Source organism: Phodopus roborovskii, unplaced genomic scaffold (genome assembly GCF_943737965.1).
Source record: "Phodopus roborovskii unplaced genomic scaffold, PHOROB, whole genome shotgun sequence".
Classification (NCBI taxonomy): Eukaryota; Metazoa; Chordata; class Mammalia; order Rodentia; family Cricetidae; genus Phodopus; species Phodopus roborovskii.
The window spans coordinates 2,614,309-2,631,822 of record NW_026126459.1 but is presented as its reverse complement, the minus strand read 5'-3'; the positions used below and the strand labels follow the sequence as shown (position 1 = coordinate 2,631,822).

General features: G+C 49.3%; 1 protein-coding gene across 3 annotated transcripts; it reads left to right on the top strand.

Moving 5' to 3' along the window:
- Positions 1 to 1,234: 1,234 nt before the first annotated feature.
- Positions 1,235 to 17,252, top strand: Foxred2 (FAD dependent oxidoreductase domain containing 2). Of its 3 annotated transcripts, none has more exons than XM_051189301.1 (9): positions 1,237 to 1,467; positions 1,833 to 2,333; positions 4,136 to 4,387; positions 5,166 to 5,435; positions 5,589 to 5,755; positions 8,734 to 8,899; positions 9,906 to 10,147; positions 11,409 to 11,579; positions 14,447 to 17,252. In XM_051189301.1, the coding sequence occupies exons 2-9, from the start codon at positions 1,834 to 1,836 to the stop codon at positions 14,665 to 14,667; spliced, it is 1,989 nt and encodes a 662-aa protein (XP_051045258.1). In that variant the 5' UTR covers positions 1,237 to 1,467; position 1,833; the 3' UTR covers positions 14,668 to 17,252. The 3 variants fall into 3 exon arrangements, with proteins under 3 accessions (XP_051045259.1, XP_051045258.1, XP_051045256.1); XM_051189299.1 differs by having other exon boundaries at positions 1,735 to 2,333; XM_051189302.1 differs by lacking the exon at positions 5,166 to 5,435 and having other exon boundaries at positions 1,235 to 1,467; positions 1,735 to 2,333.
- Positions 17,253 to 17,514: the final 262 nt, after the last annotated feature.

The window sequence follows — 17,514 nt, the reverse complement described above, 5'->3', positions numbered from 1 at the left end:
TGGCTTTACCATCCAGGTATTGGGAAGCAGAGCAGAAAACTGGGGAGTTTCTGAAAGTTTCACTGTAGCCCAGGAAAGTAATTTGCAACATCCTTGGCTACAAGTGGTGTGGTAAGTGTCTTGGCCTAATCCACCAGCAAGAGCTCCTGTAGCTCTACCCTATGGTTAGAAACCCTGTACCTAGCTGCAGCCCTCTTCTTGGCTTGAGGACTGGGTCCTGACCAGCATTTCATTTCCCTCACCAAACCAACTTGCAGGTTCTAGTTCCCTCCAGTGCCCATATGTCCTGTCCACAGCAGCTATGAAACCTTATTTTGGGTGAGGTACTGTGTCTAGCCAGGACAGCTCCAGACTAAACTGCCTATAGGCTGAGGTCTCCACAGTGACCACAAAATAGTTTGTGTCTGCCCCTAGGGGACTTTTCTTGTTTTGGTCCAAGGTGTAACAAAAACAGCTGCATTCCTGGGTGTGTTTTCACCAGGACAATCAGAAAGGTGTAACTTTCTAAGCAAATTAGGAGAACAAGTGGGCAGTTCCAAAGCAAGCCTCTAGAAGCAGCTCCAGCCATGCAAAGCTGCAGCAAAGTCCTTCCCAGCTCTGTTCCCTAAGAACCCTCAGCTTTGATTCACCACAGTCTGCATTGCCCTGTTCTTCGTACAGTCACACACTATTCTAACCAGGGAAGTAACTCACCCCAAGGAGGCCAGCCTGGACATTCAGATCCTCTTCCTCCTTCCATTCTCCTCTGCACAGGGTTTCAATTTGAGGCTTTGGTTTTAGCTCTTACGCAAACGTTTTTCACTTGTAAACGTTTATTGACCAGTCAGTTACAAAGTTCTGGGAATTGCTTCCTTTGCCCACTCCAACAACTAGACTAGACTAGTCAACAACTAGACTAGTCAAGTCTGGCAAATAATGGGCTCATTTGTCATGGCCCCGTTACTCTTGTCATCAGTCCCATAAAACTAACAGTCTTCGGCTACAGAAATAAAGGGATATGAATGCCAAGATTTTCTCCAAGAATCTCTCATCTCTGACACGTGGATTAGTACAGATCAAAAGCAGAGGCCTGGTGTTTAGTCACAAACCTGCTGTTCCCCCGGGTGCCTCTACCCTCAGGAACAGCGCTCACAGCACGTGCACACAACTCCTGCCCTGGCCACCCCACCGGTCCCGGCGTGCTGCGCGTGGCGCACGTGACCCCACCCCCTGCCATTGGCTAGGAGGGGGAGGGGCGTGGCCGCCGTGGCAGGAGCCAGCCAGCGGCTTCCCTCCACTGCAGCCTGAGGTGGGAGCATCGCTGGGCCACCGCGGCCGCGTGCGGGTCAGGAGCGCAGCCTGGGCACTGCGCACGCGCCAGAAGCAGAGCAGAGGTTGCGGCAGGTGTGCCGGGCATCCTCATGTGATCCAGGGGGCTGGGGCGGGGCCTTAGAGGCCACACCTCCTTCAGGCCCCCTTCAGTGGAGGGTGAGTGTATCTCTGAAGGGTCCTATCTGGGGAGGCCCCCCAAAATGTAGGGCGCATCCAGAATGCGTGGAAATTGAGGAAACTGCCTCTTCCCTGGGGTGGAAGTTACCATGACAATAGGGGAGTCTGGCGCCCTGGGAAAGAAGACTGTGGAGATGAGCTGTGGGGGTTCAGGATTCCTATGGGCCCTTGATCCCACCTAGGGGGGGATGAAGGCATGATAGATGAGTCCCTAGGTCCTGGGGTTCAATCCTGGCCCCGCCCCAGGTCCCTCAGGTTGCCCCAGGTTTCTGGTTCCTCCGGAAAGCCGGCTGTCACCTGCTGCCAGCTACGAGGTGCGAGGTACCCCCTCTGCTGTGCTGCAGGATGGGTCCCTTGGGGCTGCTGCTGGCCCTGGCCCTGCACCTGGTGGTGTGCACCCATCCGCACCGGGACTACTGCGTGCTGGGCGCGGGTCCCGCCGGCCTGCAGATGGCCGCCCTCCTTCAGCAGGCCGGCAGGGACTACGAGGTGTTCGAACGCGAGTCAGCGCCTGGCAGCTTTTTCACACGATACCCGCGCCACCGCAAGCTCATCAGCATCAACAAGCGGCACACAGGCAAGGCCAACGCCGAGTTCAACCTCCGCCACGACTGGAACTCTCTGCTCAGCGACGACCCACACCTGCTCTTCAAACACTACTCGAAGTCTTACTTCCCAGATGCCAGCGACATGGTGCACTACCTGGGTGACTTCGCGAAGTGCCTGGGGCTCCGCGTGCTATATAATACAAACATCACCCACGTGGCTCTGAACAAAGATCCACATGCCTGGAATGGCCATTACTTCATCCTGACCGACCAGAATAGCCAGGCTTACCAGTGCAGGTAAGGACTCTGTTGCTGGAGCTGGGCCTCACCAAGAATGGGTTCAGTGCTGAGGTTTAGTACAGCCAGCATGTCTTAAGGTATGTCCTTACAAAGCTGTGGCTGAGTATGTTTGGAAAATTCTAGCAGTTTATCCTCTAGCATTTGCCAGGCTTCATTGCCTTCTCTATGATCCTCTGGTATTGGGTACTGCATGTAAAGCATAGCTTGTACCCACAAACCCTTGCAGACAGGTCCAGTCTTTTGACACTGACAGGGCAACACTACATTGTCATCTTCAAGATTCAAGTTCAAAAACCATGCAGTCAAGTCACAAAACACACACAAACTTACATAAGCCTCATGTTTTAAATAAGTGTTTTAAATAAGCTTTCCAGGTATATTGGATCACATTCACAGCAGCTATCGTGGACCCTGTGTGGCGTAGAGATCATGGGTTGAACACATCTGATAGTTTTCTAAAATAAGTATCCCCAAAACCCATGCCTAGAAAAGCAGAGTGAAGTGTCCAGCCAGCATTAGACACTGACCAGTAGAATTTTAGAACAGAACCAGAGCAGAAGCCCAATAAACACTGCTTCCAGATGCCGATATTACCTTGCTTTGGCATGGGAGACATGTGGGCACCTCAAACTTGTTCAATCCTCACAAGGGACCTAGAAAAGATGTTCCCTAATACCCATTTGGCAGGTGCAGATCTGAGGCTCAGTGACGCTGAACACCATGCTGTCGCACCACTAACAGTGGGGCTACATTAGGGCTGAGATTTTGCTGAGACCTAAGCCTGTGTTCTTTCTGATATTCCAGGCTTCCTTGCTGGCTTTCAGCCTCACTCCTGGCTCCAGACAAGTGTATAACTACTGTTCATCTGTTCTTGCAACCCAGAGAAGAATGGGGTGGTAGGGGAGAGATGTCCTGATTGAGACTCTTAAATTTTAGATAATTTTGCTAGGGTAGAAGGGAGTGAAGAGCAGAGAAAACAAGGGTGGGAAAACAAGAGTCTGTTCCCTGTATGTGACCCTTCAGTGGATGAGTTCTACATGGAAACTACCCTATAGTCAAACTATTCTGCAGCCAGCAAAATCCAGATACCCAGCTCCCACCACTCCACCACCATAATCCTCACCAGTGTAAAGAGCGGAGCTGGGCATGATGGTGCACATGCCTGTAACCCCAGCATTTGGGAGACTGAGACAAGAGGATTGCCAGATCCAAGGCTAGCCTGGGCTCTATATATCAAGCCCATATCTTAACAGCAGGACTTTGGAGTCAGGCTCTTCTGTACTCAGATGGCAGCTGAACTGCTTTGAAGAGTTCTGATGCCCTGACCCACCATGCCCTCTGTCTTCTCACCTGTGAAATGAGCCAGGACACCAGCCAAGGAGTGTACAAGATCCAAGGGTAGATAAGATGATAGGATAAACACACCAGCAGAGTGTGGGTAGATATGTGTGCCTGGCCTGCAAGTCAGGAGAGGAGCTTCAAGCCAGGCTGAAGTGCTCCCCCCCCCCGCCAGGGGAGCAATGGGAGAACTGACCTCAATGCTGTATTCAAACCTAGGGGAAATGTTTTTGGTTTATGATAACATCCATGAGCAAACTTAATCCCCAGGTAGGGCATCCTCCCAGTAAAACAATGAAAGAGTGTGGCTAGCTTGGAGAGAGGCACACTGGGATGAGTCAGTAAATGGAAGAGGGAGGAAATGGGCAAATATACTAGTGGACTTGTCTTTGAGGAAGCTAGGAGAGCCACACTGAGGACAGCTGACCAACTAAGGCATCTTTCTTTGTCCCCACTTGCAGTGTCCTGCTTGTAGCCACTGGTTTGTCAGTTCCCAAACTGGTTGACTTCCCTGGCTCTGAACATGTAGAGGGTTATGAGTCTGTATCTGTGGACCCTGAAGACTTTGTGGGTCAGAATGTGCTGATCCTGGGCCGTGGGAACTCAGCCTTCGAGACAGCAGAAAACATCCTGGGGGTCACAAACTTTGTCCACATGCTGAGCCGCTCCCGGGTTCGGCTCTCCTGGGCCACCCACTATGTTGGAGATGTCAGGTATGCTACATCCCTTCTTGTGTGTTCCATACTATAAATCCTATACCAGGCTGTTTCTTGATACTATAAGAAAATGTCTGAGGCAGGGTTCATGATTTCAGGCGCTAAGTCGAGCAGTACATTGCTCTCTCTAACAAGCATTCACCAGCACCTACCTCATAGCAGATGGTGTCACAGCAGCAGGCACATATGCCAGAGAAAAGGGCTGCAGAACAAGCCAGGAAGCTAGAACAAGGAAGAGCCCAGGCTCCCTTCCTCTATAGCAACCCTCTACCTGGAACTAACTGGGGATCACACCAGAACTGCCCTAATCTCTTCAAGGACATTACCCCAGTGAGCTGCCACTAGGTTCCACCTCTTAAGGATCTATACCACCAGGGCCTGGGGATATAGCTCAGTTGGTAGAGTGCTCAACTCCCATGTACTAAAGCCCTGGGTTCAATCCCCAGGTACACGCAAGCAAGGTGTGGTGACACACACCGGTAGTCTCAACTCATCACTCAGGTGGTGGAGACTGGAGGATCACAGTTCAAGGTCATCCTTGGCTACTTAGTGAATTTGAGGCCAGTTTGGGCTACATGGAATCTTATCTTTACCAAAAGAAAAAAGGAGAAGAGAACAGTGCACCACCTCCCAGTGCTACTTCTATGGGGATTAAGCTTCCCTTGGGTTCAAAACCTAGAAAGCCCTAATTGAGGGAGCTTCCCCATCCTCGGTTGCATTAGGCAGCCCTCCTGGGCTTTCCTTCTTTCCTCTCTTGCCTGCTCGTGGTTCCCAGAGCCATCAACAATGGCCTGCTGGACACCTACCAGCTGAAGTCACTAGATGGACTCCTGGAGTCAGACCTGGAATATCTGGCCCTCGTGAAGGACAGCAAGGGCAAGTTCCACATCACCCTCAAATTCTTCCTGGAGGAGAACAACAGCAGCCAGAGTGCAGACTCCATTCCCCTCCCCCAGGATGACAATGACAACTTTGCCATGCGGGTGGCCTATGACCGTGTCATCCGCTGCCTGGGCTGGAAGTTCGACTTCTCCATTTTCAACCAGTGAGTCCAGTTGGGATGGAGGTAGGGATCCCTCACCAACACCTTCAGACCTCCCTGGGCACTCAGTAGACTTCAGAAGAGGGAGAATGGAGGAGGGTGCCAAAGGTCTTGTCCCCAGCAACTCTAATTCCTAACAACCTTCTCCACATGCAGGTCTCTCAGACTCTCCTCAGGGACTGAGTTCAGCAAGAAGTACCCACTGATCAGAGCTAGCTATGAGTCCAAAGGAAGCCGGGGTCTCTTTATCCTTGGGACTGCTAGCCACTCAGTGGATTACCGGAAATCTGCTGGCGGCTTCATCCATGGATTCCGATACACAGGTGAGGCTGGCTGAAGGTCCATTATCCCCGGCTCCCTGCTTCCAAAAGCATCAAAAGGATGTTTTCATGGTCTGGGGATATGTCTAGAAAAAGCATAGCAGTAGCTATCTCTAAGGGTAGCCTGTGACATGCTTAGTCCCATGCAGTTTGAATTGACATATGTTCATGGGAATGGGTGGTCTCACACATGCCACCTTCACAAGGCTAAGTGTGTCCCCTAGTGTGTGGCCCCATGAAGCAGCTCATGAAGCATGCAGGAACACATCCGTGAAAAATTCCAATTGATTATGTCAATTCTTTTGTAAAATTTTCACTGCTAAACATGTTACTCTTCTACTATCTTGATAATGTTTACCTGTAAAATACAAAAAAAAAAATTTTTTTTTGAGTAATTTGGGTGCTGAGGACATAGCTCAGTGGCAGAGCACTCACATAGAGTGCCTGAGGCCCTGTGTTAGAGTCTCAGTACTATGAGGAGGAGGAGGATTTGATTTATTGCATGAGAATAATCCCCAACCAGAAACTGATGCTTTGTGATGGTAAGGATAAACAGGAAACAAAAATGAAGGGGAGGAATAAATTACCATGTTAAGTGTATTCTAAAGGCTAAGCACACATATCCCTGCAGTACCACCCGCACTCTTCGTGTGTGTGTGTGTGTGTGTGTGTGTGTGTGTGTGTGTGTGTGGTGCAAGTGCAATGGCATGCATGCAGAGGTCAGAAGATAACTTGCAGGAGTCAGAGTTCTTTCACTATGAGTTCTGGGGCTCAAACTCAGTTCTTCAGCTTGCATAACAAATGCTTTTACCCACTGAGCCATCTGGCCAGCACAGCCTTTGCTTTCTCGGAGGAAGCATCTGAGGATCAGAGAGATCTGTGTGCTTGATTTGGTTTCTGGTTTTCAGAGAGCCGCCTTTCCTGCCCTTTCTCCCCTCTATGGAGGAAGCAATGGACTGGAGCAGCTGAGTGAGCTTTTTAGCTGTTACCCACATTTTTTCAGGGTCGGGTGCTACATCAGCTTGGTATGGATTGTGCTTGCAGTGTTAGCTTTGCACTCAGTGGATGGAAGACTCGGTCTTACAATCCTCCTTACCAGGACTCCAGTAGAAAGCTTTCACTCAGGGCCTCAGTGTTCTGTGTGTCCTCCACCTCCAGCCCAGGGTGCACAGTGCTGAGGCCAGAGAAAGAAAGATGACCTGTAAGGAGTAGCAGTAATGAAGCATTTGTGTTAGGATCAGGGTATGGTAGCCCAGGCTAGCCTCAAACTCGCAACCCTCCTGCCTCAGCTTCCCTGGTTCTGAGATTACAGATATGCACTGCCACACCTGGTTTGTGTTTTGTTTCCTTGGTGAAGACAAGACAGATAATGTTCATGCAAAGAATTGTGTGCTAATTGTAGAAATGTTGAAAGAAAAAAAAAAACACAAAATAGCACAAAGAAAGGACTCTGTAATCACTTATTGGGGGCACACATGTGCCACAGCATGTGTCAAGATCAGAGGACAGCCTATAGGAGTCGGTTTTCTCCCTCTGCCAAATAGGACCTGGGGTTTGCACTCAGGCTTGAAGGCAGGTGTTTGTCTTTACCTCCCAAGCCATCTCACTAGCCTAGTGGGTTTGTGTGTGTGTGTGTGTGTGTGTGTGTGTGTGTGTGTGTGTGTGTGTGTGTGTGTGTGTGACATAAAAAGTAAGAAGTAGTAGCAAACTCAGCAGAGACTGATGGATCCTCATGCCCTCCTGCATGGGGAGACTTCTGCCCCCACCTACAGGTTAGAGTGGGCACTGTAGGGCCGACTGAGCTGCCTCTGCTAGCTGATGCTTTAGAATGGCAGTCCCTGGCTTTCCTGGCAGGTGACAACCCTGGAGACCAGCTGTCAACCCCCTGGTCTGCATCTTTGGAAGCACAAAAGTGTTGGTGGGACATCCTACTTGGCAGCCTCACATCTCCTCAAATGGTAGCATCCAGTGGGTACCATATTGCCTGGCTACTATGGCCTTGAGTTCAAATCCTCCTTTTCCATTTGGTTTGATGACTTGTGTCACCTTAGGACTAGGTTTTATATTTCCTTACCCTCTCCAGCCTGGGCAACTTAGACCCTGCCTCAAAGTAAAAAAGAGATAAGAATGTAACTGAGTGACAGAGCAGTTGTCTAACATGTACAAGGCTCCAGGTTCCTTCCACAGTACTGAAAACAATGGGGGAAACCTTGCTATTCTCTGAACCTTGATCTTTCATGACTTCTCTTCAGGCCCTGGGAAGTCCTGTGCCTCAGCATGCAGTCACCTGCTCTATACAGGTCTTGCCTGTATACGAGGTGCCAAGTGTGGTCTCCATCCCAGGCTCCTCTCAGTCTCCTCTAGCTTCAGTTCCTACACCTTGCGAACTCAGCTTGACCACTATTTCCTCCAGGGAACCAGAGGCCTGAACAGGCCCACCATGGCCCCTTTCTTATGAATACATGGCTTGTGGCACAACCTCATTGCCTTGAGGTGTTTCATTAACTTTGGAAGAACAAGTGTCTGCGTTGGGCCATTCCATGACAGGGTTTAAAAAAAAAAAGCACCAAATGTAAAGAAAAACCACTTTGCAGAAAAAAAATCTCAGAACAAGACAGGGACAGGTAGCTTTGGGCTGAAAAAGAAAGCAGCCACTGTGTCCATGGGGCTTTAGATAGAAATGGGAGGTGGAAAGCTCTGTGTCTGGGTTAGATGCGCCCAGCAGTTGGCAGGGAAATTTCCATGTTCAGATGGCCTCAAGCAAGGGTGGACCATTCAGACTGAATCCAACCACCCATACTTGGCCTGATACCCAAGAGATGGAATGGAGGAGGGTCCCTGATTGTGTGTGGCTATGAAGAAAGAATATTTATCATCCGGCCTTTTATACACAGCTCTCACTGCCACTGTTCCCCAGGCCTGGGCCTCCCTCCAGTGAGCCAAGATAAAATCTTGGCCCTTCCTCCCTCTGGCCATTTCAGTGCGTGCTGTCCACCGGCTTCTGGAGCATCGGCACCATGGCATCTCTTGGCCATCCACAGAGCACCCCATCACACAGCTGACCAGCTCCATCATTCGGCGTGTGAACGAGGCTTCTGGGCTGTACCAAATGTTCAGTGTGCTGGCTGACATCATCCTGTTGAAGGAGTGAGTGGCCCTTCCCATTCCATCTCCCCCAACCCCATCTTACCCATATACCCTGCCCCTTGCTTCTGGTGCCGAGTGGCCCAGTTGTTTCTGATGCAAAGGAGGCCTGCAGAGGCTAAATCTTCCTGGCAAGAAATTCAGTGAGGTAAATACCACAAGGTGTGCTGTGGATTTCTTACTCCGTGGTTTGGAAAGTTAGTTAAGCTCTGTGCTTTCTTGCCTTATCTGCAAAATGAACATAACTCCCTTGCAGCATTGAAGGGTGAAGAGTCCCCTCAGGCAAGGACCAGCTTGGCCCTTTTAGATGAAGGGATTACTGGCAAATCACAGGACACACAAAGCCTAAGGACACAGTGCAGGACATGTGAGGACACAGCAAGGGAGGACAGGTGGTGAGACATAGAGGAAGACCCCTGAGTCAGAGGACATGCCCTGATCCAAAACCTTGACCTCTGAACATGAAGTTCAAGGACACAGGAAGTCCAGGAGCTCAGCACCCCACCTTGCTTCATCCTCAGAACACAGTCCATGAGTGCCAGAGCTGTCTAGATCAAGGTGCTCTTGGCAGGACCCAGTGCTTAGTCAGTATCCAGGCCTGTCACCCATACTGGCCCAGCAGCCTCCTACCACAGTCAGTGTGCCCTCAATGCAGCCACCAGCCATCCTTTAAAAGGAAAGTCACACTGTTGTCCTTGAGCCCCAACTCCCCACAGGCCAACAGCTCCCCTTCCCCATCCACTTAAACCCACAATCACCACCCCCTGCCTCCTTTACTGTGCCCCATGACCTCCTTGACCCCCTTTCGCTTGTTTCTACGTGGCAAGCTTCTCCCCACTTTGCCTTCTAGAATCTGCCAGAATGCATAGCTGCCACAGTGATATCATAGGGTGAGAGACTCCTGGTTAGTCCATACCACTGTACCTGTGGAGAGCTGGATGTACCCGCCCACTCCCAGTGAGCCCACATCCCTCCTTGGTTCTGAGTTCCCCTAGCTTCCCACCCACAGGGATGCTACAGCATTTGAGTACTTGGAGGAGTTCCCCATGCAGATGCTGGCCCAGCTAGAGACACTCACAGGGAGGACAGCACGCCATGGGCTCTTTGTCATCAACATGGAATATGGCAAAAATTTCTCTGGACCTGAGAAGGACGTCTTCTATTACGACCGGTCTGTGGCACACATAGAAGATGCCTGGCGTTCTAACTTCCTTCACCCTGTCATCTACTACTACAGACACCTCCCCACTGGTGAGCTGGTTTCCATCCTCCCTGAGCTCAGTCTCTTCCATATAGCAGTCATCACAAGGCCATACATAACTTCTGCAGCTGATAGAGGGCATCCCAGGGGACCTACATAAGCCATGCATGATCTCTGGGCACCATGTAGAGAAAGGGGTGCTGTTATGTTGTGGTGTCTAAAAGTGAGGGTAGGTGCTGTAGCTGCGTATTAAGAAAAATGAATGAGGGCAGGTAATATGACTGGATGGGTAGAGACTCTTACCATGGAAGACCTGAGTTTAATCCCTGGAATCCACATAAATGTGGAAGAAGAGAACTGACTCTCCAAAATGATCCTCTGACCTCCACACAGGCTCTGTGGCATGTGTGCCTGTACAAACAATACAATAATAAACCAGACAAAGACTAAGTAGGCCAGCAGAGTACAGAAGTGCCAGGCAAAATTCCTGGTACAGTCATCACAGGAGTGTGACCTTGGCCATTTTACTTAACCTCTTTGAACTTTGCTCCCTGGTCAATAAAATGGGATGGTGATAGTTATTTCATACAGGATTGCAGAAGGGTATACACAAAATGCCAGTAGCACTAGGGCACTGCCTAGGCCCCATGTCTTTCAATTCAGAGCTTGAAGGGCGTTGGGTTAAAGAGGGTGCTCCAGGCAGGTGCCTGTCACCCCAGCGCTGGGGATGCTGTGGCAGGTTTGCCACAAACCCAATGCCAGCCTAGGCTGTACAGTGAGCTCCTGTCTCAGAACTGAGTGTAGTGAAACACCCCTCTGTAATCCCAGCATTTGGGAAATAGAGGCAGGAGGTCAGCCTGGGCTATTTAAGACCTTGTCTCAAAAGAAGAACGAGATGGCCCAGCTGGGGATTATTCCCAGTGGCAAAGGTAGCTTCAACAGGTAGAAGGCAGAGTGTGTAAAGAGCAGATATGTAGTAGGCTGCCCAAATACTAGCCAGCTAGGATTGGTCACCTCCTAGAATCTAGTTTCTAGGGATGGTCAGGTGTTGGTCCAGCGGCCTGTGGGCTGGGCTCTTAGAGGGCAGGGTCCACAGCAGTGGGAAGTGAGCCTAGATGATCCCCATGTAGTCATGGTTCCCATGCTGCTCTCAAACCACAGGCAGCAGGTCTGCTTCCTCTTCCTCCTTCAACATGAAGGTGGCTAGTGGCGAAGCTGACCACAGCCTGGGAGGAGCTCTCCAGGAAGGCCACCATGAGAGCAGGGGGAGGTGCTGGTATGAAGGGCTTTGATGCCTCACTCCTCTCACAGAACAAGATATGCGGTTCAGGCCTGCACAGTGGCCCCTGCCTCGGCCCATAGCCATCCATCACATAGTGGAGGACTTCCTGACTGACTGGACAGCTCCAGTGGGGCACATCCTCCCCCTGAGGCGCTTCCTGGAAAACTGTCTGGACACGGATTTGCGAAGCTTCTATGCAGGTACCCAAGTTCATTCCCAAGAGGGTGGGGTGGATGCCTTAATGTTAGAGTGCTAGTATGCATGGGTTTGAGCCCTAGCACAGGAAAAGGGAAGGGAGGAAAGGGGAATAAAAAGAAGACAGGAGAATATGTATTGAATAGTTAGAGACTATCAAAATTGTACAATTTTTCAAAAGATGCAAATAAAACTAATGGAGATAAAATATTCTAGAAATGAGAAGCTTGGTATAAGGAGCTGGTATAGTGCATTAGACAGAGGTGAAGAGAGAATCAGTGAATTGGAAGGCAGATATGACAGCTGAATGAGGGACCTAAGGCAAGAGCTCAAATGAGGTAGAGGAGAAAGTGATAGAAATAAGCCAATATTGTTATCCTTTTAAACACCTGTGCTTTTTTCTATAATTGAGAGAATGTGTAAGACACCTGTCAAATCTGCAATACTATTCATACCATGTTAAGTTGGAGAGTGACTCTAGCCAAGTCAGTGAACATCCTGCTGTATGCTGAGTCTACTTTGAAATGATGGTTTGGGAGCTGATTTGCTACTGCATGACATCCGGCCCTGATCATCTAAGTGTCTTCCTATCTTGGTTAGCCCATAGAGCCAGAGCTGAACCCCTTTGTATTTCTAGCAGTCTGTGAGCAGCCAACCTTGCTCATATGCTGATCCCTGAAATGCCTAGAAAAGAGAGCCCTCAGCTCCAAACTGCCTTCCCATCCCCCAAGGCTTCAAGAGTCCACAAAAGTCCAGTGGTATGTTCCCCACCCCAAGTCATCCCACTGATGTATCCTCCCAGCTTTGTTACTGTCCTGAGCTAGGATGAATCCTTACAGAAGAAGGCCAGCTGCTGTTTAACCATTGCTGTTGGTTCTGGCCTCAGCCTCCTCTGAAAGTTGGGAACCCTGCGTCCTACAGAGGGGTAATGTCATCAGAAAGTCATGCTGGCTAAATGGTCACATGGCTACCCTTGCATCTGTTCTCTTCCTTGGCAAGACCTCTGTACTTGGTATCAGAGGTGAAGCAAGAAAGGATATTGTGGAGCCCTTTTTGGCCCATTCCCCATGTAACCCTCATCTTTCTTTGTATAACATCCCCCTCCTTTTCACAAGAACTAAAGAGAATGGAGAAAGTGAAAAGTCTTCCCCCAAAGATGTAGAAAACCCCCAGTGAATGCCTTAATAAACAGAACCAAATTTCATACTTATAGCTATAATGGTTTAGGATTACTCACTTCAGGGGATCCCATACTGAAATCTCACTATAGACTTGGTGATTTCTGGCACAACACTCTGATGTCAGAATATGAATGTGTGTTGGTGGTGGTGGTGGTGGTGGTGTGTGTGTGTGTGTGTGTGTGTGTTATGTATTTCTCCACAAATTTAATGCCTGTTTGTTTTACATGATATTTATCATTGCCACATGGATTTCTTTTTCCATCTCATGAGTTCCAAGATAGAAGGTACATTTTGCCATAGCATTTAACAACTGCACATAAGATTTGTGTGTAGGGGGGGTTCTCTTTGTAAGGCTTTCTCTATTCTATATTCTAAATGGAACTCTTAGCTTTTCACTTAGAGGAAATGCATTATGATGGCTTCCCTTTGCAGAGCCTAATTGCTGAATCTCTGTTCTTAAACTTTGAAGCCATTATTAAACAAGATAAAATGTTTATTTTGCCTACATTTGCAAATTACAATCCATCATGAATGGAGGGCAGGGACCTGGAGGCAAGACGTGAAGCAGAGGCCATGAAGAAACACCCTTACTGGCTTGTGCTCCCCATAGCTTACTCACAATCCAGCAATCCAGGACCACCTGCCCAGGGATGAACCACCCACCCTTCAATTTGGCCAGCATGGTGGCACCTGCTTTTGATCCCAGCACTGGGGAGGCAGAGGCAGATAGATTTTGAGTTTGAAACCAGCCTTGTCTACAGAGTAAGTTTCAGGATAACCAGGGATGTGTAAAGAGACCCTGTCTTTTTTTTTTTTTAAGGTTTCCTCTTCCCATGCTAGTATGTGCATGTGCAACATCTCTTGATTCTCTCCTTCCACTATGTGGTTCCAGTACTCAAACTCAGGTCATCAAACTCGGCAGCAAACACCTTTACTATTGAGCCATCTTACCAGCCCATGAAAAGGACTTTGTACATAGTATTTGTAGCTCAGATATTGTTACAGGCAGTTCTGAGCTAAAAAAGTGAGGCTAACTGCTGATCTCCCTCCACACAAAAGCCAGTTTCCAGAAGAACAGCTGGGAGTCAGCTCTGGAGAGATGGCTCCTGGCCTCTGGATCCATGCAAAGTTCTGGGACCAATCATTTCTATGGTTTGTTTCATTTTGGTATCCTGACCCATGACCTCATCAGGTCATGTGTGAGACACCAGGAAAGGCAGCTGTCTTAGGGTTTCTAATGGCTGTGAAGAGACACAATGACCAAAGAAATTCTTATAAAGGAAAACATTATTGGAGACTTGCTTACAGTTCAGAGATTTAGTCTGTTACTGTCACATCAGGAAACAAGGTGGCATTCAGGCAGACATGGTGCTGGAGAAGGAGCTGAGAGTTCTACATCTGGATCCTCAGACAACAGGAAGTGAACTGAGTGTCACACTGAGCATAGCTTGAGCAAAAAAAGACCTCCATGCCCACCCCAACACTTCCTCCAACAAAGTCACACCTCCTAATAGTGCCACTCTGTATGAGCTTATGGGAGCAATTACATTCAAACTACCACAGCAGCTTAGGTTGGAAAGCTGGAAGGGACTGTGCAGGGCCGCTGATGAGCACTTCCCCAGGTCCCCAGCATTGCCCACTCCTCTCCATGCTTCTCTCACCTCCTGACACCTTCTTTTGCTTTTGTATAGAGTCCTGTTTCCTGTTCACCCTCACACGCCAGAGGCTGCCCCCCTTTTGTCAGCAGGGGTACCTGAAGATGCAGGGACTTTCAAGTACCAAGAGCCTTCAGCAACATGGTGTGGAAAGCAGGCTCCTGCAGGACTACACATCCATGAATGACAGCAGCAGGTGGCTTGGTAACCACCCCTCAGCCGGTCAGTCCCTTGACAGCAACAAGGAGGAACTCTGAGCATCCTCTCCTGGACTATGGAGGCTGGTGCCCCCCCAGGGCCCTTTTCCCAGGCTCTCTCCCACCTTTCAAGCTTCTCAGGACCATCATAGAGATAACAGACAATGTGACAGCACTCTATAGAGTGCTGAAGGCACAATCACGTGGTGGCGTCCCTTGTGCTGGCCCCCCTGAGTGTTAGATGCAAGGTTAAGTGGAGGGTATCTTCTGCCAGGTATGAGATGCCTTCCACAGCCAGCTTGTATCCAACTTGGAGAATCACTAAGCACCATTCTGGCCTGGTGTGTCTGCTGCTAGGACCACTCTCCTTTCCCTTCTGGTTCACTCTGAAGATAAGCTTGGGTCTACCTGGGGACAGCTGGCAGCTGAAACCCCTCAATTCCATATCAAGCATGTTAGAATGAAAGCTTGAGGTCTTCACCTGTGGGGTAGACAGTTGGGATCTCTGCTCCCCAACTCAGAAGCATCAACCATATCTTAGGGTCCTCATCCAGGAGGGCCTGCTCCATGCTGCCCTCTCTTTCCACACTGCCCTCCCCTCCCTGGCACTGGCTCTCAGAAGAACCCCAGTCACAGGCCAAGAGCACTGGTATAGGACAGGGACAGCAAACTCCTGCAAGGCTGTCTGCCCAGCTGGCTTCTCAGGAGCAGGGTACCTCAGAGCTACCCTGTCCCCAGGATCACACTCCCAGGGATCAGCAACCTCTGTGTCCCTTTTCCACATTGCTGTCTAACACCCTGAGCCTCATCTTCTTTGAGACCTGCCTGGGCAGGTTTAAGGTGTTGCTACACATGCTGCCTTGGGCATGGAAATGTTGATGGCTCCTGGCTGCCTTGATGTTACTCTCCTCTTCCTTGCCTATCCTCACCAGAGTCCACATTCAGCCAATAGATTTGTCTCACTGAGGAATAAGCCATGAGGAAAGCATGGCCCACAAAGGCAGCAGGGTGATCATGTGATTTCCCATAACTCCAGAGCACAGGTACTGTTTCTCACCATCCCTCTGTCATTCTTCATGGGGGCCACTCAGATGTCCAGGGACATGTCAGCCCAAAGCCCCTCCTGAGAGTGTTCTCTTCCCCACAGAAGAATCTTGCCTGGGTGCAAGCCCTCTTAACCACCTGACCTGCCTGCAGCCACCTTCCTCTCCAGTGCTTACCAGGCTCTAACAGGGCAATCCAACAACCTCATGTCACCAGGAGGAGCTGTATGCCCCTGTACCTACTTAGGGAAGTTTACACAGGGCCAAACCCAACTGAATCATCTCCCTAAGCCAGGATGTCGGAGTTACCATATTTCACCCAGGTTGATCGGCAAGCCAAACTGGGACCCTGCCATCTCACCCTTTTCCAATGCATTTTTAAATGAGTCTTTGATTTATTGCCACCCCATGAAATCAAATCCTGTTCCTCACATCTCGCTCTCCACTCACTAAGGCTGGCTGAGCCAATTTTTCAATGCCTTAACAAGTAGCTGGCTGACACCCTTGTGTATGACATCTGCTGCTTCCTCTCATCTGCCAGATGGTTGATTCCATCAAATATCAGGCAGCCTTATTTGTTTTCAACACGGAGGATTCTGTTCTTGCTCAGTTGACTAGGGATGGCTTCTACTTTTTTCACTGATAGGATTTAACCATGTCCTGACCTAGTACACATTGCAAAGCCCAGCCTGCTCTTGGACTCCTGGTCATTATCCTGCCTCAGCCTTCCAAGTGTTGGGATTACAAGCTTGAGCCACATAAACTTTTTTTAAGATTTAGTCTTAATTATGTGTACTTGTTTGTGTCTGTGTGTGGTATGTACATAAGTGCAAAAGCTCAGAGGCAGAAGAGGGTGTGAGTTACAGGAGGTTGTCGGCCAGCATATGTGGAGACTGAGAACTGAGCTCAAGTCCTGTGGAAGAACAGAAGTGCTGAGCCAATCCCTCTGGGACCACTCCTCCATAACTATTTAAAGAAAAGATTGAAAACAAGGCAAGCTGGATGTGGTATACACCAATATCCCAGCACTAGCATGGTCAAGGCAGTTCAAACCCAGTCTGGGCTACATGGAGAATTCCAGAACAGTATAGGCAACTTAACAAGATCCCTGTCTCAAAAGAGAAATTTTAAAAAAGAAAATCTAGGCTGGGTGTGGTGGTACATGCCTTTAATCTCAGCACTCCCAAGGCATAGGCTGGAATATCGCCTGTGAGTGAGTTCAAGGTTGACCTGGCAAGTTCTAGGCCAGCTAGAGCTGCATAATGAGACCCTGTCCCAAAATAAATAAAAATTTTTGAGAGGCATGAACAAAACTAATTATGGTGAAGGGACTGATTGAAATAGGTGAGGAATACTAAGTAACTTTTCATGATCTTCTCTTACATGGTGTAGGGAAGGGCTGATGTGCGTGCCTACACAGGTGGCAACCAGGTGAGATGGAGCAGCCACTGCAGCTGTGAAAATAGGAAACCACAGGTCGTCAGCAGTGGCCCTGCTGGGGCCGTGGGACAAGGGTCTCTTTCCCTCTTGTGATCAAATTTGTGATTATTTTTCAAATATGATTATATGCTACTGAAATAAAAATCATTTATTTTTAAACCATTCCTGCTCTTGAATTTTGGGATTGCTGGGAAAGAGTGGACATGGGAACCCTTGCAAGAGGGTCCAGGGTGTGACTGGAGTGGGCTACCCTAGCTGGGATCACTAGAGGCAAGGAGCACCATGCATCAAGAAAGAAGCATACTCAGGCAGGGTATGGGGAATGAACCTGTGAGTGACCCTAGCACCTGGGAAATAGGAGATAGAGACTAGAGGAACAAAAGCTCAAGGTCACCCTGGAATACACAGACCTTGTCTTTAAGAA